Raw genomic sequence first — 25,991 nt, 5'->3', positions numbered from 1 at the left:
GAGTGTTTGTTCCCTAGTCTGAATCTGGGGACAGCACAGCAGTTCGCAGGGGCACTGGAATGAGCCAGCACTCTGCGGTTGTGCCGTGGTGGGGTCCCATAGCACGACAGCCTGTAGGACGCCAGCCAGAAATGGTGTAGTTGGCGTCGACTCTGTTGTGTAGCCTCAGTGAAGGACTCCATTCAAGGTTCACTTTAGGCAAGCTGAATGCATGGCTAACAGATGGAGCAGTGGAATTGTAGGCTGGCCAGGGGTGTGTGTCAGAGCTGGTAGGACTGTAAGACAAGCGCTACCGGGGGAGAGCCTGTGCATTTTGGCGCGCTCAACAATTCTGCTTAAGTCTCCACCCCATCCATGCAAAGGAGACAGTATTTAGGAGAGGGGCACTTGAATTCAGAGAGCCCAGTTTCTCCTTTTATTTAAATTTCACGGGCAGGGGAAGTGATGTGCAAGAGAACTCCTTGTCCGTTACGTAAAGATTTTCCGGGACAGGTTTGTGGCTATCTGTGACGGTCGTCCAAAAGTGGCAGTATGTCCGTCGGCCGAGTCCTCAGACCTGCAGGGGACTTGCACGCCTGCGGGCGCCAGTCCGGTGGCTCTGGGGCTCAGGATCTGCGCCTGTGCCCGGAAGGTGGCCGGTCCGTATCCCGTGGCCGGCAGAGGAATCCTACTCCGTTGGGCCCCTGAGCCAAGGCCATTAATGCCAGCTGCTCCAGGGGCGCCGTATAAATGTCTGACCCTGCGCTCTGACCCCAGGCTTCTCTCCCCGTCTGTGTGTCTCATGGAGAGCAAGCTGGGGTATGCGAAAAAGACAAATTCCTAATATACAAGAAATTGTATATGGCCAATAAAGTGATCTTATCTTATCTTACACAGGGGGCTGTAGGGGGCGCTGTTTTTCCTGAGAGCTAAAATGGGCCCCGGCCAATTAATCCCACCCCACTCAGCCTGTCACTGGAGATATCCCAGCTCACAGCTGGCTGGGGATCCAGGCTCGAACCCCTGACAGTCTAGATAAATAGATGTAACCTGAAGGGATTTTGGTATGAATTTGTATGTCTTGTGTATATAGAACCATATAACGCATATTATGCACACCATCTGAAATAATAATATACAGTAAAATAGGTCCAATTTTTGTTTTCTGCTGTGGTGATATGCGAATTCCAGAAATCCGTTCTGACTCGTTACAAAAATTTGCAAGTGCTCACCCATTAAATAATAAATTACAGCTCTTGCAGCAGTATCAAGGATAATAAAAACACTTTTGTTTTTCTGTTACTTTGTTGTTTGTGGACGTTCTTACTCACGGACATGTTAAATTGTTCATTTGGTGAAATGCATAACTCCTCGGTAAATGCAGAAAAAACAAGCTACCAAAACTGTTGAGATTAGCTCAAAACCACAAGTTTTTTTTTTTACTGATCTTAAGTGCAGAGAAAAGGACATTGCAAATCTGCATGAAAAATACCCCATTCTCCTGTGTAAACAGTATGGAACACAAGATCCATTATTGTCATCTCCTGCAGAAATGTGCACTACTGTAAGTGCTATTATCATGTACTGTAGAGTGTTTTTAATTGCTGTTATGTTTTATTTCAGGATCAGGGATTAAAACGTTCTGTTTCTGTTCTGTGAAAGCTGTGATAGACTCAAGTTCTTATTTGAATTCTGTTCAGTTTCGAATTACTTCACTGTTTCCTTTTTAAATGACATGCTATTTTTTAATAAATACAACATTATAAATACAGCTTATTGAAAATATGCATTTCTTCTAATTATCTTTCTAACTTGCAAACAAAAGTGGATTAAAATGTAGGCAATAAGGTCCTAACTGTACAGCATGTCTGCTGTTTCCTCTTCAGACTGATTATTCCTTTGACATGTACAGTAGGCTAAATAGCCAAGCTCGCCTTCAAAGTATAACTAGTAAATGCACATTTTTACTAACGTTTTTCTTTTTTATCTGACCGGACAGCTTTCCTTCTCAGAATAAGTGTTTTAGACCGTGTGCTGAGCTGCAGTGAGTCATACGTGATCGCTGTCTCATGGCCCATCGGTCAGGCCTGGAATACTGAGAGTGCTTTTAGGCTTGAGTACACAATAATTCCCTGCGATGTGGAAACTGTTATTGTGTTGATGTCAGGCGCAACTGTTTGCTGTGAAAATTGTTTCTCAGCCACAGTGGGGGGGGGGCAGGTCAGAACGGCTGCCCGTGTCAGTGAATTTCCCTTAGTCGCATATTTGCTACTGTAGTCATCACATGCTTACCAGGCTTGCTGAAAGTTCTCCTTTACAGTAACAGAAATACAGAAATGAAAAGAGTAATTTGGATTTCACTTTTGGCTTGTTGAAAGTTTTTGGCAACCTGTTACAATCGTCTGCTGTACCAGTGAGCTTTCGACTCCGTTATTTGGCATCAGGGCTTTGTGGATGCAGACCAACTGTTTCCATCTGTGCTGATACAGGCAAATTTGAAAAACAAAAAGAGAGCTGTGGTACCAAACACCAAATGCTGCACTTACGAGGTGCCCGAAATCTGTTGAACATTTGGTTTCCTTCTGTTTTGTTATAAATATTCTATCTCAACCATAGTTAATGAGAAACAATCTTCACAGTGTTAAGGTTCATATGCCTTCAATTCTGTTTTTGCCATAACAAGGCAAAGAAACCGCCAAACCGTATTGTTTTAATATAGCCCAGCATTCTCAGCCAAAAGCCTAAAAAAACTATATGGTTCAACACCACTGGCTGGTGATTTAGCTTGTGTTGCACTTTGGGCCGGTCTAGTGTAAATTTGAAACGAAATACTACGTAAACACGGCACAGAACTTGATTAAAAGCCTTTGATATGGCCACCTCCAGATGTCACATGAACGAATCTCTTCCACCTTGAGGGAGCGCCTCTGCATTTGTCTCCCGGCAGAAGGCAGTTTAGATCAAGAAGGTTTCGGATTTGCAGTGAACCAGTGCAGTACCGTCCGAGCGGGTCCTGAAAGGTCTGCAGCTCTCGGAGAATATAGACAGAAGCAGGCACAGGGCTTTTTTATTAAGTGCTTGCGAACGGCACTTGTGTGATCTTTAGCACAGATAGAGAAGTTCAAAACAAAGACGATGCAAAGAAATTGAATGACGTTCAAATATTTAAGTGCTGGGTAAATTCACTTCCAAAAAAATAGTGTTTTGTTGAAACTGGGTACATTTGTTTGTGAGCACTCACACATGGTGTGTAGCACAGTGCAGTACTAAGGATCTGGCTCTTACACGTCTTTTAATCACCCTCATGTTCTGGTTCTGCAGTCGGAAGAGGGTGGGAGGCACCAAGATGGTTTTGGACTATTTGTTTACAGTTGTCTTGGGGAAGCGTGCACAGGCCTTAAAGGAGAAGCTGTGGCATTGAATTATTAATTAGCATGGGGGTTACAGACTGTAGTGAGCTCCACCCTGATGGTACAGCGGGCTGACTTGGCCCGAAGAAGGAATGCAGCAAAGCAGCCAAGCCAGAAGGAAATGTATCTGGATTTTTGATGTTTTTTTTTCTGTATTATGGGGGCTTTTATGAAATGTCTCTTCTCAGATGCTAATGAAATATCCAGTTCTTGTCTGTGGTCACAGCTCCCTCATTACTGCAGCTTAGAAAGGAAGTCACTGGGTTTGTTTCACAGTGCCTGTCCTATAGTCTTTTCCCATTATTCTGAAACACCTCATGTTAGATTTGTCTAAAACTTTACTATATGGAATATGGAATACGCTCATGCACTGAAGAACTGTAACCTTAGTCATCTTACTGCACTATACCGTATGGCTCTGATAGACTGGTTTAGCGTGTCATTCTGGTGCACAGTAGTATTCTATTCCCTTTTTGTTAGCGCTGCACCCATAATTATTTTTGCTTAATTTTCGTCCTTGAGTAGGAAGACCTCGAGTGCTGCTTCCATTGCGGTTTGCTCTGCTGTTTTTAGTGGCATTGTCATTTCCCAGGCTCGGTGCCAGCCAGGTCTTCAAAAAAGCTCTGTGGTTTGGGGCATTCGCAGTATTTGTCAGAGAGCATGTCGTCGGAGATACGGCGGACGAGATTATTTTACAGGGCGTCCGGTCCAGATCTGTCCCAGACATCTTTTAAAACTGTGGAAAAACTGTCCGTTTACAGATTCCACCTGTTTGATAGAATTGCAACATTTTACCATTGGGTGAAGTGTGAAAATAAGATAAGATCACTTTATTGGCCATATACAGTTTCTTGTATTAGGAATTTGTCTCTTCGCATACCCCAACTTGCTCTCCATGAGACACACAGACAGGGAGAGAAGCTTGGGGTCGGAGCACAGGGTCAGCCAACTGCCTCTGGAGCAGTTGGGGTGAAGGGCCTTGCTCAGGGGCCCAACAGAGGAGGATTCCTCTGCCAGCCGCGGGATACAAACCGGCAGCCTTCCAGCCACAGGCGCAGATCCTTAGCCACAGAGTTACCGCACCGAGATCTTGAATATCTTACGGTTTTCTTCAGTAATGACTAAATGGCTGCTTCCACAGCTACTAAGATACTGTGTATATACTGGATTTCAGAGCATCAAATTATTAATAGGTGTAATGCTGACTTCAACTAAGACCTAATGACAGTTCTCCCTGAGTAAAGAGAAGGATATGTTATACATACTTTCTGCTGAACGTGTTTTATTACTTTCTGTTTGCATGGAAACATTTTTGGCTTTCACATTCAAATTTAATTGGATGTTACCATTCACGTTTACTTGAGTGCCAAGTTAGTAGGGGCAGTTTCATGCATAAAAAGCTGGGTGTGTAAAACAAAATGAGATTGAAATGTGAACGCAGATGCAGAGTATGTTCAGAGAATTTTGCAAGGCTAATGCTGCTTAGGATCAGCCCATGGATTAGAGCAGACGCACAGTTTACAGAAAGCTTTTGTTAGTGTTGTTGTGGCATAGTCTCTTTACGAGGCCAGAGGCTTGCTAATTACTGTGCGCTTTGTTTTCTTGTGTTGCTCTCTGTTCACGTTAACATGGCTACCTCAGCAGGAGTTGAACAGATCTGTTGCCATAAAGTGGCACATATTTAATCTGTGCTTTAGGATTTATTTCCAGCAGTTTGCCAGTAATATTAAACAGAGACATGGACTCAAGTATTAAGAGGGCTGAAAACTGCCACAGACATCATCTGCAGACTCAGTGTTATTATAATATATTGTAATTCAGGCAGCTACACTTGGGGATTCATGGGGGGGGGGTTCAGCTCAGCACTGATATTCTTTGTTGTACTGTACATGCTGTATACTGTGAAACTGTGCTCAGGACAGATGTATGGGATTCCAAAGCAAGTCATGTTTCTTATTGTTTTCTAAGCAAGAGCATGTTTGTGTTTCTCTCTTGAATAATAAAAATTATTGAGGGATCCACAATCGGGGATACTTTCTGATCATTTTCAGTTGCCTTTGCTGAATGTTATTGTTTGTAACTCTACAGTGTTACAGTAAGCATGTTACAGTAGATACATAGTTGAAAGGGCACTGTAGTACTGATAACGTTTTTTCTGCCATTTCTTTGAATATCTTTCTGTATTGACAAAAAATCTCTCTCGAGTTCCGTCTTGTTTGAACTTGCTTTATTGACAAGTAAAGGGATGGGAACCAAATGCACACAGTGTGACTGCTTTCAGTCTTTTTTTGCAACCTCACCTCCTGTGTTTACTGTACTGTTCGTAGAAACTCATCCTGTTTTCTCAACTCAGCCAGGCAACTGTATCTGAAGGGGCAGTTCTATTGGCCCTTTTAAACAAGGCAGTGCCAGGTTTTCACTTCGTCTTCACTTTAGAACAAATAAAACATTACTTTCCGTGGGTAGCTTTGAAAAAATAAAATCGGAGTCAAAGCTCAAATGCATTACAGAGGAGAGCTGGGTTATATATGCATCTTATACAGTATGAAGAACACATGTGTAAGAAGCGTATTATTTTAGTGATGATACTGTGTTACTGTAACAATCCATGGATATTTTATAATGAATATTTCTAGTTCAGTGAATATTGAGGTTCTGATTTCTTAACTTAAGCTTTGTTACAGCAAAATCCTGTAAAGAATATGGCAAATAGGGCACTCCTTTTTAACACATATGGCTGTTTTACTGTCTGTTATGCATTTACAGCACTTTGTACCTCTTAATTAAAAATGCAATATAAAATAATTAAAGGTGTCCCAAGTCCTTTGGGGTGACAAGTGCATTGTGTAAGAGAGCTGCAGAGCTGAAGAAAACTGTGATACCATGGTTACGCTTAAGAAATGTTTATTTTAGCTGGTTTGTAGGTTATCAGAGACTCACCTTGGCACCTGAAAATGAAGGTTGACAGGGTTGGCTCAAAAAATGGCGTGGCTAAATTGATTTGATGGGTCTGCTGTGTTTCATAGCTGTGTTTTCAGACTGGGCATAAGATTGTTGTGTGTTTTAACCGACATGCAAGCTGTTTTGGATACAAAAAAAATCGAGTCAGGTTGAGTAGGCTTTCACTCGCATGTTAAAACTTATTTGTGTACCTCCTTGTACATGTAATGAAGTAGTTGTATTGTGTTTCGGCTCTGAAGGGTAGGGAGAGCAGACTCTGGCTTGTGCGGTGAGGGATCTGTGGAGTTGAGGAGCAGTACTGACTAAGCTCAAGAGAGGCACAGACGTTCCAGAGAAACTGCAGTCCAGGCAGAGCCTCAGTGAAGAACCAGGCACATCTGAAGCTGCTGTTATTTGCAAGCTCTTCTGCACTCTAGCCTTTTTTCCACAGCAATTATTTTCATACTCATGGGTGTCGTAAGTTTCCTTCTGTGCTAGTTAAGAAAGGGAAATGAAACCTATTACACGGGATAAATGTGCTAATTCACAATGCACAATAGCAATTCAATTGCAGTCGTTTTCAAACCCACCCCTGTTACTGCAGCGTGCCTACCTGAAAGGGCCAAAGGTTCTCTGTCTGTTTGGAGGCTCTGTGTGAGGCAACAGCACAGGGTTAATCTGGCCCTGCTTAGGCCTGGGAAATAAATAAGAGGCTGTCGCTGATATGAAGTAGTAAGGACGTTGTTTCCTGTGGCTATTTTTAGCATGTGACATGATAAAAAAAAAAAAACCCTCTGTTCCTGTTCTGATAATGAACATGTGGTTAATTAAACATGGACGCTTTGGCAGGATTGTTCCCTGCATCACACGTTTGTGATGTTCTTGTGCAGCCTATGACCTAAATGAGAATGGTGATTTACGCACGTGAGTGTCGCACGTTCTGTCGTGTAATGCTGTGCATATCTCTTTCTGATTTTTCTCTTTTTCGGTTTTGCAGTTGAGAGAGCAAAATCGCAGCAGATCAGAAGCTCCAGCTCCATCAGGCGGACTTCCTCTCTGGACACAATAACAGGACCTTACCTCACAGGACAGTGGCCTCGTGACCCCCATGTGCACTATCCTTCATGCATGAAAGACAAAGCCACACAGGTAAAATCAGATCTTCTCCGTGTCGGCACTGCACTGGAGTCAGTTTTCAACCTGCTAATACAATATAAATTAAAGTGTGCTGTGTGACCCACATTCATCCAAGTTTTTAACTGATTAATCGCTGACAACCACCAGAGAATTAATACTGCTTGCTTATAGTTTTAACAGTGGTTCATACATCCCTCTCTATTTGTAAAATGTACGTCGATTACGTTTGACTGTATTTAAAGAAAATATATGTTTCCCCCCAAAAAAATTTTGGACCCCAGTAAAAAAAAAAGCATTGATCCCCGACACCTACATTACTATTTGTTTACATCTTATCTTCATCGCCTTCAGCTGTGATATGTCCTTCTCTAAATTGTGGCTCAAGACAGGTTCAGGACTTAGTCTTGCAAATAACAATCTGCAGATGCACTAGAAAAAGACAATTCTGTTCATCCGTTAAAGTTTAATATTCAATAATTGAAAAGTGTGAATTAAAGATAAAGCCGATTGCTCTTATCCAGTAGTAAAACCATAGAATTGATAAGTCCTCCTATTCCATTATACAGTATTTTTTTTTTAATATTGACCTTTCACATTCCAGTTGCTGGATTCCAAGGTTTTGCCTTTCATACTGGGGATTTAGCCATACTGTTCTCTCCTGCAGTTTAAATGCCAATATACCTCAGCAGGAGGTAGATATGGGTGGAATCTATTTTAAATTCGATGGCTTATGTTTGTCACTAATATTCAAAAATAAATGTATTAAATTGGTCTCCCATTTTAATGAATGCAGCTGTTTGGCATATATAAACTGGGTTTGTTATTATTTTCTTTCACTCATTACTAAAAAGTGCCCATGACAGATACTTTACAATGGAATTGCAATCTTGTGAGAGTCATGACTGAGCTGTTTTTTTTAACTGCTGCTCTGGTGGTTAGCACACTTTTATACTTTATACCACAAAGGATAATGCAGGGTTGTGAATACCTTGACTTAAAATAATTTGCTTTTAAAAGTAAATTGCTTCAGAGAGCTGCCAGAATAAATCCTAGCATTAAAAGAGCAGAGCAAGACCAAAGGCAGTTTTTTCTTATAACTAGACCGTTCTATACAAAAGTGTTCACAGATATCGTGAGTCATAACAAAAGTCTTCAAACAATGGTTGAGTCTGGTGACGCAATTTATAAGCTGAAAATGAACACCATATCACTGTTTCGTGTCTGTACCGTTGAGTCTCCTCCACAAAGAGGTTCAGAACGGTAGTGTTGAGCTAGGACCAGAGCAGCTGCCCACAGAATTATGAAGCAGGCTGATCCCCATGACTGGATTACCAGGGATAAACTGAGACCTTTTTTATGGTTTACAGTGGAGGAAGTCTTTTCTTGTGCAGGAAAGGTTACATAACCTTTGCAAAAAAACTTTACTGATTCTCGTAAAGTCATGCAGGGCTCTGGTTATCTGCAAACATCAACGAGCAGGTCACCAAAGTGAGCGCCACCAACTGGAAAGTTTTTAAAACATAGACTAACCCTCTCCCATTGGTAGCGTGTGAAATGAACTCCCCTCAAGCGCAGAGCTGCCTCAGAAAGCTGTAGATAAGAAAAGGCCCTGAGGGGAAAACCAGTGCAAGGATGTAGAGGGGGAAGACACTGAAACACCTGATGTCTCACAGGAAACTTCACAACAGAACGCGCGCCTGATAGAAATTGCAGAGCTTCGGAAATATTGGACAACATTAGCCAGAGTGAAACCAAAGTTTCCCTGGGGGCACACCGCTCAACCCGCCCACACAGACACGATGTTCCAGCTTGACTATCAAATCTGCTTCTCCGCCTGGCCCTTGTTTGTTGTTTTTCTATTATAAGAAGAGCTGCCGGTAGGCAAATACCATGTCTATGCAAAACAACTGATAGGACCCGCCCTTGTCGGTCAGCTCCATGCACCAATGTGTAAGTCCATACCTGTTGGCTGGGAATGAGGTTTGAATCCTGGAAGGCAACTTTAATAATAATATTTCCTTACACTTGTACAGCACTTTTCTGGACACTCCAGTCAAAGTGCTTTACTGGTAATGGGGACCCCCGTCCACCACCACCAGTGTGCAGCCCCACCTGGGTGATGCGCCATAGTACAGTGGATATAAAAAGTCTGCACACCCTTATTGAAACTGCAGGGTTTTATGATGTAAAGCCAGAAATCAAGGTAAACCGTGACCTTGCAACCAATAAAATTAAAGAGAAAAATAAATAGATAATTATTAAGAAAAATAATTTAAATTAAAAAACCTACAACACCCTGGTTGCATATGTGTACACACCCCTCCCCCCAACTAACACTTTGTGGAAGCACTTTTTGCATTTAATACATCATTAGGTCTTTGTGATTAAGTCTGGATCAACTTTGCACACTTGGGCTCTGCAAATTTATTCCACTCTTCCTTGCAAGAAAGTTCAAGCTCCTTCAAACTGCCAGGGGATTATTAAGAGGCCAGTGATTGTTCCCCTATCTCATAGAGCTTAAAAAAAAAGCTAAGTTAAATAAGTCACCTTTGTCGTTGTGCATATATTGTATTCATGTATGTCTGTACTAAACTGCCGTTAGTGATGGGGCTGGAAAGAGTCTTTCATAATTTGAGTGCATTCACCAAAAAATTGCAAAAATGGGGTGTGCAGATTAAGTGAGCAGTGATGCAGTGCAGTGCTGAGTGTCAGACATTAATGGGAATAAGGCTGGGAGAGTAAGGCATGGGTGCAATCCTTACAAAGCTGTGAAAGAAAGATTTGTACTCTGTCCATTGTTACACGGAGCCAGTGCATGTTCCTGGATAAGGGTGTCTGAGAAGCTAATAATTCTAATTAAGGATCGTATGTCTAATCATATAAACTGAAGCACTTGAGAGGATGTAACTGGAATATCAGTGCATTTAAATGCATTTTCTTTTAGGTCCCTGGTGATTGTTGCTTTCCTACTAATGTTAGGCATCACAATATTTCATCTCTGCTGCGTTTCTAATTGGTTATTACATCATTCCTAAGGTGTGTTGCCAATTCCTAATACAAGAAATGGTATATGGCCAATAAAGTGATCTTAAAAAAATGCGCGTTTCAAAGTGAAAAGGGTTAAACATCAGATATTAAAATACTATACTTCTACTGTGCAGATTGAGATCTCAGCAGATAGTCAAAGATGATGCAAATAAATACACAGCCTGCTATTTGCAATGGGTACAATCCATGAATTGTACAAGCTACAAAAGCACTGATAAAAGTATTGTTAAATTTGATAAATTCACAATATCGCTGGTGATTTTTCAGCCTTTGGAAAAATGAGGTCACCAGCATTCAAGATTTTCCACTTACACAGTAGTACAGTCTTTACCATGCAGCTCTTTGTTTGCTTACCTGTAAATGTGTGGTCATTTTTTTGAAGCGGACAGATAGCTGTCGGGATGAGGGCCCAGCGAGTCTTAGTGCAGGTTAGTACGGGACCCCACTGATCTGCGATGCCTTTTGTTTCGAAGGGTATAGCTGGTGGTTTGTTTTTTTCTGCAATTTCTTAATTTTGATAGTGTCATTAAGCATTTTGTTGAAATGAATCAGGAAAAAGTGTATAACAATCTCGATAAATGCAACTAAACCGATTTATATATTTTAGGTCAGTACAGAATCGTAGATATGAAATAAACAAAATATAGTCATAGTTTTGAAAGCTATAATATAGCAATACTCATACTATACTTTAGTACAATATGTATATATTCCAATATAATAACACTACATTAACTACAAAAACCTAGTAAGAAACTAAGAAACCTTTTCCGTGTTACACTGGAACATTTCTTAATCACGTTTATATCCGAGTAAGAAGTCTTTGTTCTTCCTTTAACACGTTTTCCATCTGGAGCTAATACAGACCCATTAGGAAGTTTATAAACTACCATCGATTATTCTTGTGTTGATGATACTAGGAAATCTTTCTTTGGTGGAGCAAAGGTTATTTGTCTGTAGAAACGGATCTCCTATATGCAGAATTCAGAAGCTTTTTGTAATTTTTTTTTTTTAGAGTTGATCACTGCCTGACTGCATTTCATGGTATATAGTTGCAAGTCCGCATTTCTCCTCGGTGACTAGTGAATCCATGAAAGCTGTCAGAAAACCAGGGCTGTGCCAGTTTTAAGTCACTTGAGAAAATACTTGCTAGGACGACCTATGAACCTGTAGTTAGACCACTTAAAGAGTGGCATGTCTTAAAGTTGCTGTTTGGAAAGTTACATTAAATGACACATGCATGTTGCTTGTAATCTGCTGATCTGTGTTATAAGCCAAACTAGCCTGTGTTAAACACACTCGTTATTGTGCAGTTCAAGGATCACTGCTGTTGAAAACATAGGCCTCTTGTGGATCAACAGCCCATCCTTATGTCATCAGAGATTGCAGCTTGTAGCTTTACAGCTCGACAGCCACTGCATTAGTTGCCTAGGTTGCCTTTATAGAAGGTACTCCCTTACCTTGATGCAAAGGGCTCAGCTAATCTTGGACAGCAGTGCTGCTGTCCTTGATCACGTTTACAGTGTTATCCACAGTTGAACACTCGAGAAAGGGGCTTACAGTACTTGGTTGTCCCAGTATTTTAGAAGTCTTAAAACCTAAAAAGATTTGTCTTAGATTTTTAAAAAAATCTGTTATTCTATTAGTTTTGTTGGCAGTGTTGGTTTGCATGGGCAAAAGGATTGTATCCGTAAGAGCTCAGTGAGCAGATGAGCCTGGACAGTATTGCTCTCGGCCATGCTGTATTGAGTTTAATAGAGTGGTAAAGAGATCTAATAATGTTCAGCAGCTTGTAAAGTTTGACAGCGGCAGCTTTTTCCTTCTTTATTTAACTGAGTTGTCATTGTTATCAGTTCCGGTTGTGTGTTGGCAATAGCGAGGACTGGGGTCAGATGAAGGTCTATAGTTTAACCACCCATGGCATTTAGCAAAAATACTGCTTGCAGTGCCTTCATCCTGTGCATACATCGTTCTTACAATAGTTAAGTCTGTTTTTCTCTCTCTCAAAATAGCATGCACATACTGCTTCAATAACGCAGCTTGCTGAGGCTGAACACAAGATTTGAAGAGCTGAGCGTACAATTGGTATTCTGTAAAAGCCTGGGCGTTTTCCCCTCCAGAAAAACAAGAGCTGATTGATCATTTCATGAGCATGTTGGTTAATCCTTAAATAGTATCTTACTGTAACTGAGGCAACCAAAGAGGCAGATGTGCTATTTATTGAAATACTCGAGGTTTAAACATTTCTCTTCCGTCAGAAGCAGTTCTGCTTTAAATTTCTTTATCTCGATTAGAGTTTCTGTAAGAGCACTATTGATGGTCTTAATTAAACCCATCAGATCCTTTATTCCAGTGGTGCATGCTGGTTTTGTGTTAGCCCATTTTAACTTGAACTTAAATCCTAAAATATGTGTTGTGTAATAATACAAGAAGACAAGCTATCCGTTTTTTAAAGGTGCAGTTAATTTGACCAAACCACTCTTCATTACTTGGGAAATTAATCATAGGCCAACTTTGCAGGATATGCTTTTGGGAATTCTGATTGGCTTATTGGAAAATGTGTTTTTGCAACTTTGCTGTAGACTAAAAATAGAGGTTATACTTTTGACCGTACTTTCGGGACATCTTTACGGAGGACCAAGGAATACTTATGGATGGCTATATAGCCATTTTTGTTCTTTCAAGAGGATGTCCTGTTATCGAGACACTTAGTTTTGAAAAAAACATTTTTTTGTTTGATCATTTGAAAGGTTGGTATCCAGGAACATGTTTTCACCAAGTTACATTATTCACCCCTCCATGCATCTGTCCATGCTTCTATTATCAGAAAGTCGCCAATTCTTGGTGTGGGTTGTGGCAGTCTGGATGCTGTTCCGGAGGTGCATGGGAGCAAGGCAGGACACACACAGCCCCACACACCCAGCAGTTAGCACTGCCTGCATGGCACAGGAGGAGAACCAAGAGCTGCGAGGTGTCACACTGTACAACCGTTTCATTCTAGGAGTTGCTTCATTGCTTTTAGTTCTAAATGCTCTTTAATGCAAAACAAAGCCCTGGGTATATTGAAAGCTCTTGTCTACTACGACTCGAGGGGAAACAGTCAGATTGCATTTTTGAATATGCCAGTATCGGCATATTTTTTTTCTTCTCTTGAACTTTGGGCTTCGGTGCTGCCAATTAAGGCTCATTAACTCTGGTAACAATATCTGTCAGAAATGACATAAGACATTATTGAGCCGACCACAAACATCCTGTTTTCAGTGTGAGCTCTACACCAGTCTCCTTCATTTCTAAATTTGTACTCTAGAAGTTACAGTACAATCACTTCTCTTTACTTTGAACAAGGTCTATCAGCAGTTTTGTTCTGAACACCAGTGGACAAGTACAAAATGAAAATAGTTTAACAAGGCTATGGAGCTTAACACCTATCGATAGATATAACATATATGAGATTGTATCTCATTGAGTGATGGGGAGGGGGGGTCCTGATGTGCATATACTGTATTCATACACATTCCAAACTTTAGATTTTAATAACTACTTCTGGATACACATATTGTCCCCAATTACTGATACTGTTCAGTAATTTTGTTTCTGCAGTTCAGGATTCTAACATTATTCATGTAAAGCATAGCATTTTCACCTGAGCCTCGTATAGGATTCATGCACTGGCCTCAAATCTTTACTGTGGTTTTCGATCTTTATTCTCCAGCCATGAAATAAAATGCAGTAAAACCCCTTGTTTCAGACTTGGTTTCTCAAAAAGCATGAAATAACAGAGGATTGCACAGCCAGTGTTCGGAAGTTCTGGCTGTTGTGCAGGGGGTGTGGTAGAGCTGTGCATTGCGTTTTTTTAATAGATGTCTGTTTGCCCAGGTTACAAAGAGCCAGCTCAAATGAGTTAAGAATAATAGTTGGGGGTGAATGCTCAGTGGAGATACTTAAGGACTAGAGTGACACTTTCCAGTACCAGACGGCTGTTTTCTGTTTGTCTTTTTCTGGTTTGCAGCTGTCAAGCCTTTGAAATCTGAAAAAAAAAAACAATATTTTATGATGGTTCAGAAATCCCATCAATTTCTGTGCAAAGCTGCATGTCCTCAGTAGCTCTGGTTTATTTTGAATAACAACTGCCAAAGTCAAGTTACCCCTGGACTCAGTAGATATTGACAGTGGTTATTATCTGTATTGTTCTTTTATCTTGCCATTTGTATTTTCCTGCTGAGTCTCATGTCTTGTTTTTTGAAAAGGGGAAACATGGGATTTCAACCTATAATAGTTAACTAAACAAATGTCATGATAGAAAGCATCATTCTTCTGAAAGATGTGTAGTGCACTTGCCTGTCATTAAGGGAGAGAAATGGCCAGGGGCAGTAATTATTTTTACTTCTCACGCTCATAATTCAGTTTAGTCTAACTTAAAATAATTTCTTCAGTGTTTGATGATCTTGTCACGCCAATACAATCCCTGCCTGTGTTCCTAAGGGCTGATCTTCATACTTTGCTCAGATAAAGTCCTGTTTTGCTGTCTATCTTGCTCAAGTGGAAAGGATGTGGCATGTGGCCCAGGGGAACAGAGAAGTCACATGACTCTGAAACAAGGGGGAACGTGATCTTCAAGAGTTGAGACAATTAAATAACCAACAATATATGGATTTTAAAAATGTCGTTGGGAGTGCCTTGTAAGCTATATATTACTACCATGGGGGTATGGACATTTTGTGTTTTTAAAATGATATTGTGCTTTTTAAGAGAACCGAGTATCAGTCAATTTGCTCTCATCTTAAAACTGAACCCAGATCTTAGCCTGGGTCCCACTTAAAAGAGCATTTAACAGTATATGCATGAGGTGCACAAAGGTGATCTGTTTGAATTGCAGGGTTGCCTTAGATTCTGGCCATGCTTTCAGGGGGAGGCATGGCTTTTGTCCTGAAGCCCAGATAAGGGAAGTTGAGTGTTTTCAGTGGCTAACAATATTGGTTCCCTGTCATAAGGATAACATTACAATAAATATGAAAAAAAAACAATCAAATAGTTTGTATGTCAACTTGATCGTTTGAATGTAGAGGGGTGTGCTTACAGTACATGGTAACTGGTATCCTGTCTCGTAGATACCTAGACCGCAAACAGTGACCTGCACACTGGTGGAAAGTTTGAAAAGCTAGAGACTTGCTGCTGTTGTGCAGAGCTTTGTTTTAAGGCTCTAACAGTGAATATGTTTTAATGTGAAATGAGTACTAATTTTGCAGTTACAGAAGAAATAGTACCACAGTGCAAAATAAGTTATTTTTCAGTCTGACTGGTACTTTCTTCATTGATTTAGCTTCTTCCACAAGCCAATTTGTAGATCGTGACCATTTTAAATCTAATGTTGTTCCACTTACACAAGGTGTTCCACAGGGTTCTGTGTTGGGACCTTTACTGTTTGGTATTTGTGTTACCTTTTGGTTAGCTCATCATGGACTTGGGTTTCCTTACTGTGCTGCTGAAGCTCGGCTTTACTTGCAGACAAAATCAAACAGTAATGCTTTGGTTTCTGCACTTCTCAGGTGTCTGTCTGAAATTAAGATAGGGAAGCAAAGAATAACACTTTGAATAAGCTAAAATAGAAAACGGACTCTGTGAAGCTGATGTTCAGAGCCTGTCACATACGGTGTTGACAGTCTTGAAATAAAAACATTTGATATACCCTGGAAAACTATCTGTTGACCCTATGTTGTGATTTGAAGCTCATGTTGGGAACACGTGTGTCTTCCACCTGTATAGCCATTCTTGGATATGACCCTTGCTCTGTCATTTCTGTTGCTGAAATGGATACATGCCTTTATTTGCTCAAGATTAGACTGCTGTACTGGGGTTTCTTATAAGGTACTAAACGGACTCCAGTATGTGTAGGATACTGTGGCGTGTATGCTAACTAACACTACTTTGCATCATTCCTAGTGAAATATAGAGTAGAGTTTAAGGTTCCTCCGTTTACAATTCAGGAACTCTAGCTGTGTTAAGTACTTATTGACTCAGTATTGTCCACCTTTATCATTCTGGCCTTCTGTGCAACTCACTGCCTAAGTCCATTGCTCTGCAACCTTCAAAACTCACTTAAAAACCTTTTTCTTTTTTGATTTGCTTTGTTCTTTTCATTTCAGGTATGTGTATTATGCCTGTGGTTACGTACATTACTTTGAGTTTCTTAAAGTCCACATTAATAAGGTATTATCATTATCAAAATTATTAATTATTTTGATTAGCATCATGCTAATATGCAGACTTGATTTTTTTTTTGCTAAAGGAGCTTTTCAATCTTGACAATTGGACAGCAAGCATAAATGTAAACCAGTTTTTTGGCATTTCGAAACGTTCTGGCTACTTTATACTGTGTGTACAGCTCTGGTTTTTAACCACTTTTTTCCAGTAATGATGATAAAATCTTTGGTTTCAGCTGTTTTTAAAGTTCTTTTAAGTGATGGAGATGTAAAGTTTTATATTTGTAAATGGTTGTGTGCTGTTAGATTTCTTCTTTTCATATTGTTACAACTGTATTATTACAGTTACAGTAGATGACTGGTACAGAACATGCCAGTAATCCTGGCTGCTGTTCACCTTCACAGAAGAACTTGTTTTCCTTTCTTGTTAAAATAAAAAGTGCACTTCCAATAGCAGTTCAAAATGAGTTCAAAATCATTTTTGGTAAGATAATATACATATAACAGTAGACAGTTTTTTATTCCAATGTTTGGGTGGCTCACATTAAAAATAATTAATTTTACAATATTAGATGTTTTTACAGATATCCGATGTTATCAAAATAGCTGCACATTGTAACATAGTATTGTTTGTGCAACATTATGGGTAAACCAAAATGAAACCTTTCTGGCAAAATGTGCATTATTCAATAGTTATTTTTCTTGTTATAAATGTTTTGCTGTTTAAGACATTTCCTGTTTGCTAACAGAAGACAATCATTTTTCCAGTAATATTAGTATAGCAGCCACAAGCCTCTCTCAGACTCTGTGGTCGTTACCATACAAATGCTATGTTGGTTCTGATGTTTTTTTTTTCCTTTTATCAAAATTGTGTTTGGGCTTTCTCTTGTGGAAGTGGCAGGCCTTTTGCCACTCAGACACTCAGATTAAAATTTTATCCCGCATAAACCTCCTGATGATAAATACAAAATGAAGAAACCTAACATGTGGTCCCTGCAATGAAATGTGTATATTTCTAGAAAAATTAGACTTATTTTTTTAGTAGAACAAAATAGGAGGTTATGTGCGTAAGATAACTGTAATCAGAAACTCTTATTTGCATATTGCAAATGTTTTGTCATGAACTTGTACTGGAATTGCAGTACAGTTCAACATACATTAGCATTAGTGCCACAGTCGGCTCCTACATATTCGAGTTTTTTTATTTAACTTTTCATTAATGAGCTGCACAGAAAAAACAAGAAGTATGTTGCGCTCTCTCATGGAAGTTAAATGTTGGCCCAGATGTGTAGACATTTATGTTTTGAGATCTGTAATATCGCTGTCATATTGATCTTAATCACGATAATGTAATGAGTACATAATGTACAGTTCAGACTGATTTTTTTTAACCTCTGTATCTGAAGAAAATCTTAAGAGCTTAATTACTGTGAGCTTACATCGGTTGTTTTCACTATTCAGTGTTAGTTTCACACAGATTTATATTGAATACTTTGCACCCTGCCTTTAATTTAACACCAAACATAGCAATGATACTGTAGTCTGTCAGCATATTTCAGGAGAGAGATATTCAGAGATGCTGCTTGCAGATTTGCTGTTTACTGATAATGTGAATTGGTTAATGTACTGTAGTCTTTAATCTCTCACATCTTTCTTAATTACTTTAATGATGCACCGGATGACTCAATTTCAGAAAAGCAGCAGCAAGAATACAAGGTTGGTGTTAAGGATGTTGTGAGAGCAACTGCAATCAATAATACCTGAAAAAAAGTGTTAATAAACCATTTTTCCTAAAAATTGCAGCTGTTGTTCTCAGTGGAGGTTGGTAGAAACAGGCTGTGCTATCTTTTAATAAGAAGTAAAGTACATAAGAACCTAGGAAAGCTTGCAAAAGAGAGACGGTCTTGCAGCCCATATTGCTCATTAGGTAGTTGGTAACCCAAGGATCTCATTGAGCTGTGTTTGGGGAAAGAAAGCCACGATAAAAGAAATTGTTTAGAAATTGTACACAGTACGGTTTAAATTATTTAATCTAACATTTTTTTCCGATTTTTATTGCTTCCTTGCCTCTGTCTAAGAGTTGTAAGTGACGTGTCAACATAAACACGTATGTCTTTTTTTATAAACAGCCTCAGACTGTCACGCTCTGTATTTAAAATTCAGGACTTTTTTTTTTAGTGCTCCGCACTTGTCTGCATTGAATGTCATCCACCAGGTGTTTGCCCAGGTGTTTTATCTTCACGTGTTTTGGTGCCGTCTACAAACATTTTTAGATTACTAACCATACCAGAATCTAGATCACTGATATAAAACAGGAAGCAGAGTGGTCCTTGTACGGATCCCTGTAGTACTCTTCTAATTACTGCTCATCACAAAAATATTCAGCACCGCTTTTCATAGATACCAGTAGTTCTTGGTTTACTTCCCTTCTGAAAGATGCAACAGAACTTAAAATGTGTCGATTAAAAGCTATTTCCCCATTAGAATGCAAGTCAATAGGGGGGATGCATTCTGGGTCCATTCTCAACCAGAGTGTAAGACACCCCGTTAAGAACAGTTCCACATGTTCATTCAAGACTGGCGATAAGCTCGTGGGGAGGGCTAACCTTTGCCCATTTCCATTCTCGGTGAAGGCTGAGCAGGTGGTGGCTAGGTACAGTAGGTCCCTCAGGACCACGCTTGTACCCCGACCAGCCGTTTCTGAACTTAACCACCTGAAAGACGGCTGTTAGCCTTCTATCGGGGGACCTTGAAGACTGATGTCACCGGGCTCTCTTTGTGTATATCTTTCCATGCCTGTTGGTCTCTCCAGAGCTATTCAGGAGACCCACTTATGACTGCCAGCAGCAGCAGCAGAAGGATGGTGCTGCTCCTGACTGTGAATGCCTGCACTTGGCCTGCGAGCACACACTTGCACCGATCTTTTTAAAACCGTTTTGCCACCACCGTTAAACCTTAATGTTGCTTTCCTGGTGCACAGACCGACCTAAGCTCCCCCTCCAGCAGCAGCTGCCCTGCTCCGCCAGCCAGGTTGAAAAAGCAGCGCATGGGCACAGTGAGCTCCTCTCGCAGAACCAGTCCTCTCCGGCACCCCGCCAGCACCACGGGGCCCTACAGGAGAGCGCCGGGCCCTGCTGGAGGAGTGGCACATCTCTCGCCCATGTCACGGCCTGCCTGCGGGCACCCAGAAAGGCTCAGGAGTTGCTGCACTAGGAAGCTGAGAAGGACCTGGCGCGCCCTGCCCCTGTGTCGCTGCCGGTCAGCACAGCGATGAATCAGGCTTGAGCTGGGCGAGATGAGGCCACAGGGCTCCACCTGGGCGCTGAACAGGCACTTCTTCTGCTTGAACTACTTAGGAATCTTTATTTATGCATGAAATTAATTAAAATTATGTCCAATTACATTTGGACCCTTTTTATTGATTTTTTTTTTCTTGTGCAGAAATTACAAATGATCAGAAGCCAGAATGTCTCTCTTTTCAGCCCCTTTCCTCGACAAGGCATACAAAATGAGTCGAGCAGCCACAAGCCCCCCCCCCCCCAAACTTTAAACTGGAAGGCTGCGGATCTGCTCAAAACGTCCAATTCTGACTCTTTAGACTAGGCAATAAATGGCGGGTTAAATCGAGCTGAAATTTGAAACCTGGATTTGATCCCAGTTTTTAATGAAACATCTCCCAGGGTTTTCATTAAAGGAGACGATGATGTATTGAATTGACTGGAATTATTTGTCATGGAACGGACAGCCCATTAAAATGACACCAGAGAAGATATGCGCGTGGCCTGGCAGCAGGCATGGCTGGAGTGGTGTCCGTCAGGGTTTTTCCAGGGTCAGCTGTGGATTCTGAAGCAGGACGGAGTGTGTTTTTCCCAGGGTGTGAAAAATCGAATTCCCTTATCTGCTTGCACTTGCCCAGAACGCTAGTGCCTGCTCCCGGGGTTTTCCCCCAGTATCTCCATGGCAGATGTGGCGGGAGTTGTTTGAGAAAATTGTCTGGCTCGAATCTGTCATGCCTCAAATCAACAACGCCCAAGCCTTGACTGCAGGCTTAGTGTGGCCTGCCCAAAACCCTAAACCACTTTGAGCTAATGTCTATCTGACCTAATTTCAACAGACGAAGAATCTGTGGCCTTTCTGCAAAGATTGTGCTTCTCTTTTTCCTGTACTATATACGACCATTTTTTTTAAGACCTGCATTTTTTTGGTATTTTTATTGAAAGCTCCGAGCTCTGTATATCACTGGCTATTTGTTCTTGTGAATAGAAAAAAAATAAAATAGTTGATCTAATAAATATTTGGGTTTTCTTGTTTCAGCAAAGCTCTGCAGTTACACCGATGGTGTTGGGTGCCTCACTGCACTAATAATTCCATCGCATGAAGCCGTGCCACTCAGGAAACCTTTTATTTGTTGCAGAACTTTTTTTTTTCTTTCACTTTAATGCCATGGTGCAGCATCAGGCCTGGTTTCCTGTGCTTTTCTTTTCATGTTCCTATTTCACTCGTGAAGTGTAGAGACAACATGAGTGATATGCCACAGCATAACAAGTCATGAAGCGAAAGGCATCTTTGGATTTTCTGACTTCAAGGCAAACTGAAAATGAAGGCTGTAGAATTTCCCTGTGGGTAATCTTCAAAAGATATTGCCTGCCCATTCTGCTGACCTTCGCAATATAGAGAGACACGATTTACAATGTCAGATGTTCTGTAAATCTGGCAGTGAACAGTGTCATCCACGTTGTTTCTGAAGCTTTGCATTGCCTGTTTAAAACAGTTATCATTAGAAAAACAAAAAAAGTTTTAAATGGTTTCATCTGAAAATCTGCTCTGATGCTGAAGAAGGCAGAAGATTTAGTACATGTCAGAAGTATAGTTTTTTAGGGTATTGCAGTTTTTGAAGTTACAGTAGTGTAAAAGTCTTTCACTTAAAACTAGGATAATGGGATTTTTAACCTCAAATAAATTTGAGCTTGATTCCAGATAAAGCTTGCGTTTTCACATGGGGAGAAAACAATGAAGGGAATGAATACATGAATGACTATTCTGTTAAAAACTGGCTTGGTGAGAATGTTAGGCAAATGTAAACCTGTAAAATTCCTGAATGACCTTGTCTAGGTTGCATTTTCTAGTTTGAGAAACTTGTGCTTTGCTTAAAAACAGTATCACACATGGAATCTGCTTTGCTTCATTTTGATTGTAATTATCTTTATCCTTTTATGTAAACTGTTTCACTGTCCACATGTCATTATACTGACTTAAAAATGTTCCATTCGTTAATATTGTGGGAGAATTTTTCTCTGCCACAAAAAAAATATCCTCTTCAAAGTCTGAGGAAATTTCACGGTACATAGAAGGTTTGCTTCCAAAAAGACCCTTTAATTTCATAGGGTTTATGCTGCCTGAATAGGGGATTTCAGCATTTAAGTTAAGCTGTTGGCAGTGTTGTTACTTCTATTTCTACAGTTGCCTCTAAAGATAGCTTTATGCTATAGTAATGGCATTACCCTTTTCCAAAGTACAATAATTTCTTTATTAGACTGATCTTTTTAGCCCCAGCCCTCTCCAAAACATCTGTACCTTTAAATTAAATTATTCAGTGCCATTTCAGATTCAGATCTTTCCAGGAGGTCAGCCAGAGGTTAGTTAAAGGTTGCTAGTGTGATTTTCCTTCCTTGTGTGTGCTGTAACCATCTACCACACAGAGGAATCCTGTCCGCTTGCTTGTTTGGCATGCTCAACACGGTGGCACTTGATTCTGTGAAATCTGGGCAAGGCCCCTTCTGATGGGAATGAGATCAGTACATACATTGAAGTCAGTCTTCCGGATTTTTTTATCTCTGCCCTTCCGCAGGCGTATCAGTACTGAACTTGAAAACAAATCCACTTTCTGTAAGAAAAACCCATTCACGTAGGCCAATGTGTTGCAAACATGCTGATGATAATGATAATTTTCAGAAGTCTCAAATGATTTGGCTTTGCTTAATGTGTTTAGCACAGTGATGCGGAGGGCGAATAATTCTGACGTCCTCCCAGGTCCATTTCACTGGAAAGATGCATTTTTGCAATCGATTCCAAAGGATCCAGTATACTGTAGCACAGGAAGATGCTGCAGAAACTTCAGTATTACAGCCTACAGTGAGCTAGTTAAATAAAGGAATCCACTATCATCTGCCTGTTTGACAAACAAGCTTGACACCAGTTAAGCAGTGCATTTGCTGCAGTCAGATTCATGTGGCCAGTGTGCTATTCTGTGATAAATCAGCGACGGGCTCCTGGATGCCATTGATCATTAGGGTTAATGACAACCCCAAACCTCAGCAGAGCTTCAGTGGGATCAGAGTAAGGGATGCTGTTCCCCAAAACCAGACTTGGACCTTGATTCTGACAATGATGAATTAACATACCTGGTATTGGCATTGTCAGTTGACTTTCGACTAAGCATAAGAAATATTACACATAGGAAGCCATCTGGCTAATTCAGCCCTTTTGGGTCATTAGGAGCTAATTAATCTAATAATTAAGATGGCCGGAGCGGAGCCACAAGATCCTTGTGGCTAAGGATCTGCGCCTGTGGCTGGAAGGTTGCCAGTTCAAATCCCGTGGTGGGTAGAGGAATCCTACTCCAGGGGTGCCGTATAAATGTGTGACCCTGCGCTCTGACTCCCAGCTTCTCTCCCTGTCTGCATGTCTGTGTCTCATGGAGAGCAAGCTGGGGTCTGCGAAAAGACAAATTCCTAATGCAAGAAATTGTACATGGCTAATAAAGTGATCTGATCTTATCCAATCCAAGGATCTCATACAGCATCTCTTGAAGGTATCGGCTTCAACAGCGTGTCTGAGTAGCTTGTTCCGTATTCCCACAACCCTTTTCATAAAGAAATGCCTTCCAGTCTATCTGCACTTCCATGTTGTTTCCAGACATTGGGTTGACTTTGTCAGTGTCTTTGAGGGTCTTGGATACTTGGACCAGGTGTGTGGGACATTCGCTTAACCCCAAGAGTAACTTGATTCCAGTGCAGGAATATGTTTTTGTAATATGGTGACCAATCTTTTGCACAATATTAATAATGGTACACAGTATTCTAAAGGATGACTTATTAAATAATTGTACAATTTTAACATTCCTTGCTTTACATTCTACACTTTTATCTTGACATTTTATTTTACTGCTTTTCCCACGTTGCCTATAAGATATACAGTAAATGATGTGTTAACATAAAAAGCTTAGCCTTTTTCAGATGTAGCTTCATCAAGCTCTGTGTTCATATTTTTTTATGTATTTTGTTTTACTACCTGTATGCAAAACTCTTTTCACTATTTCATTTTAAATTTAATAACTTAATTGGAATTTATTGGGTGCTTCTGCAATGTTTGCTAGTCCTCCTATTTTGATATTTACTGCAAACCTGCCTAGTTTACTTAACTAAACGAAAATCCAGATCATTAATATAAGGTAGGAAGAGAATTTATTCGGGAACACATCCTTGTGGTTCTCCCACTAATTAGATCACCCCATTCTGAGCATCTATTTGAATGGATGAAATTTGACAATTTTCTTTAACAAATTTATTTTTTTCTTAAATGTTTATACATTCAGTTACTGACGTCCTTTGAGAAGAAAAGCAATTTAATATATTGCATTTTGCATGATCTTTCTAGCACAATAATACAATGCTTCTACACCAAAGGTTATGCTTATGTTTGCTTTTTAGAATTCTTGTTTTCCCCATGCATTTAGCATAAGAAAGGCTTACATTTTTAGACCCTTTTTTATACTAAAGGCCTTCCAACTGCTTAGCACATATGGCCTGCATTTTTTAAGGCCTTATCGTGTTGCAACCTGTTTGCTGTGATACGGTTTGCATTCACCTTTAAGCAGAATAAACGTGGAGACATGTTTTAAGGTTTTAACCATAAACATCAGTCGTCATGCTAGGGCACAATAAGAACTTGGTCGTAAAAATTATTCCTGTAATAAGTCGTTTTGTGCCTAATTAAATCCACAACTGGTATATTTTTGTTTCTATAGAAACAATTTTGTACAAAATCTGTTTTGACATCCGAGCGATTCAACAGACCTTTTTGCATGTACTATATCTTGGATGTATATTTTCACGTCAATATTAATTTTGAATTATGCTACCCTAAATATAATTCATATATGAGATTTCTGTAAGTTTTTGTTTTAATCTGTAGCAAAGTCTGAGAGAGAGGTGAAGTGTGGCTTTGTTAGGACTGTCCTGGTACCATAGTACTAGGAGAAAATAAAACAGTTATTGCTTTTACAAGCCAAAGAATACTGCTCCTCTCACAGAAAAAGTCTGATTAAGAAAAATAAAAAAAAATCAGTCTTAATTCCTGCAGGGCTGTACATACAGTAAATGCCCTGTCTTTGTTTTTTTGCCACTCGGCAAAATTGGCTTCACTGTGTGTGATGACGGTTTGTTGCTGACTTAAGAAGCTGAAGACTTCTGCTGCCGATTGTACTGTACTGTAGTAGTAAGTATGGCGGTTCCTTCGATTTAATCGAGTTTGCCTACTGCATATCAAAGATCCGGAAGGAGAACTAACAAGACAATATGAGGTTTGGTGTGCTGTAGTTATTGAAATTGAAAGATGAAGCAGACACTGCTCTTGGTCTCGTTTGTGGCCCCTCTAGAAATGAATAACTGGTATATTGTGAGCACGCAACCATAACACCTGTTAACATTGCAGTTCAGTCATAAACTGAGCAATGCCTTTTCTAATTTCTGCCATTTGCATGATAGTCATGTGTATACAAGTTTTGTGTCTTTCAGCTAATGAATAATTATAAGCTGTAATTTGTATTGGACTTAATGCTGACTTTTTAATATTTAGTTAGCATTGAATATTACTTTAATGTAATCATTGACATTGCAAAACAGACAATGGCAAATGGAATTTAGGTAATCTTTTAGAATCTGAAGTCAGAGTTACTAACTCCAATTACAGACTAAGATATGATCTTCACACTGTCCTCAAAGAATCAATGACAAGCATCTAGCTTCCTCTTTTCATCAGCAACCACTAACAGAGAGAGCAGAATGTAAGAGCAAGTTGAATAACAGCTCCTCATGCTAGGAGCCTCTAGTGGTTTCACACCAACACAGACTGTAGACTATAGAGTCAAAGAGCGAACCAAGGGAAAGAAATCTGAGTGAAGTGAGAATAAGATCTAGACTTTTTTGCAGATAATATTCCTGTTGTGCTCAGATGGTAGAAGGGTGCAAGAACCTCTGTTGCCTGTCATGCTTTTTGT

General features: G+C 40.1%; 1 protein-coding gene across 4 annotated transcripts in view; it reads left to right on the top strand.

The window, feature by feature from the left end:
- Window positions 1-25,991, top strand: part of glcci1a (glucocorticoid induced 1a) — a 74,452-nt gene that overhangs the window by 14,576 nt on the left and 33,885 nt on the right. For all 4 annotated transcript variants that reach the window (XM_015357884.2, XM_006636175.3, XM_015357883.2 and 1 more), the window contains exon 3: window positions 7,327-7,478. In XM_015357884.2, coding sequence (XP_015213370.2) covers window positions 7,327-7,478 — 152 coding nt within the window. The remainder of the gene's footprint in view (window positions 1-7,326; window positions 7,479-25,991) is intronic.

This window comes from Lepisosteus oculatus, chromosome 10 (genome assembly GCF_040954835.1).
Source record: "Lepisosteus oculatus isolate fLepOcu1 chromosome 10, fLepOcu1.hap2, whole genome shotgun sequence".
NCBI classification, from domain to species: domain Eukaryota; kingdom Metazoa; phylum Chordata; class Actinopteri; order Semionotiformes; family Lepisosteidae; genus Lepisosteus; species Lepisosteus oculatus.
The sequence above is the reverse complement of the archived record's forward strand: the minus strand, read 5'-3'. Positions and strand labels throughout refer to the sequence as shown.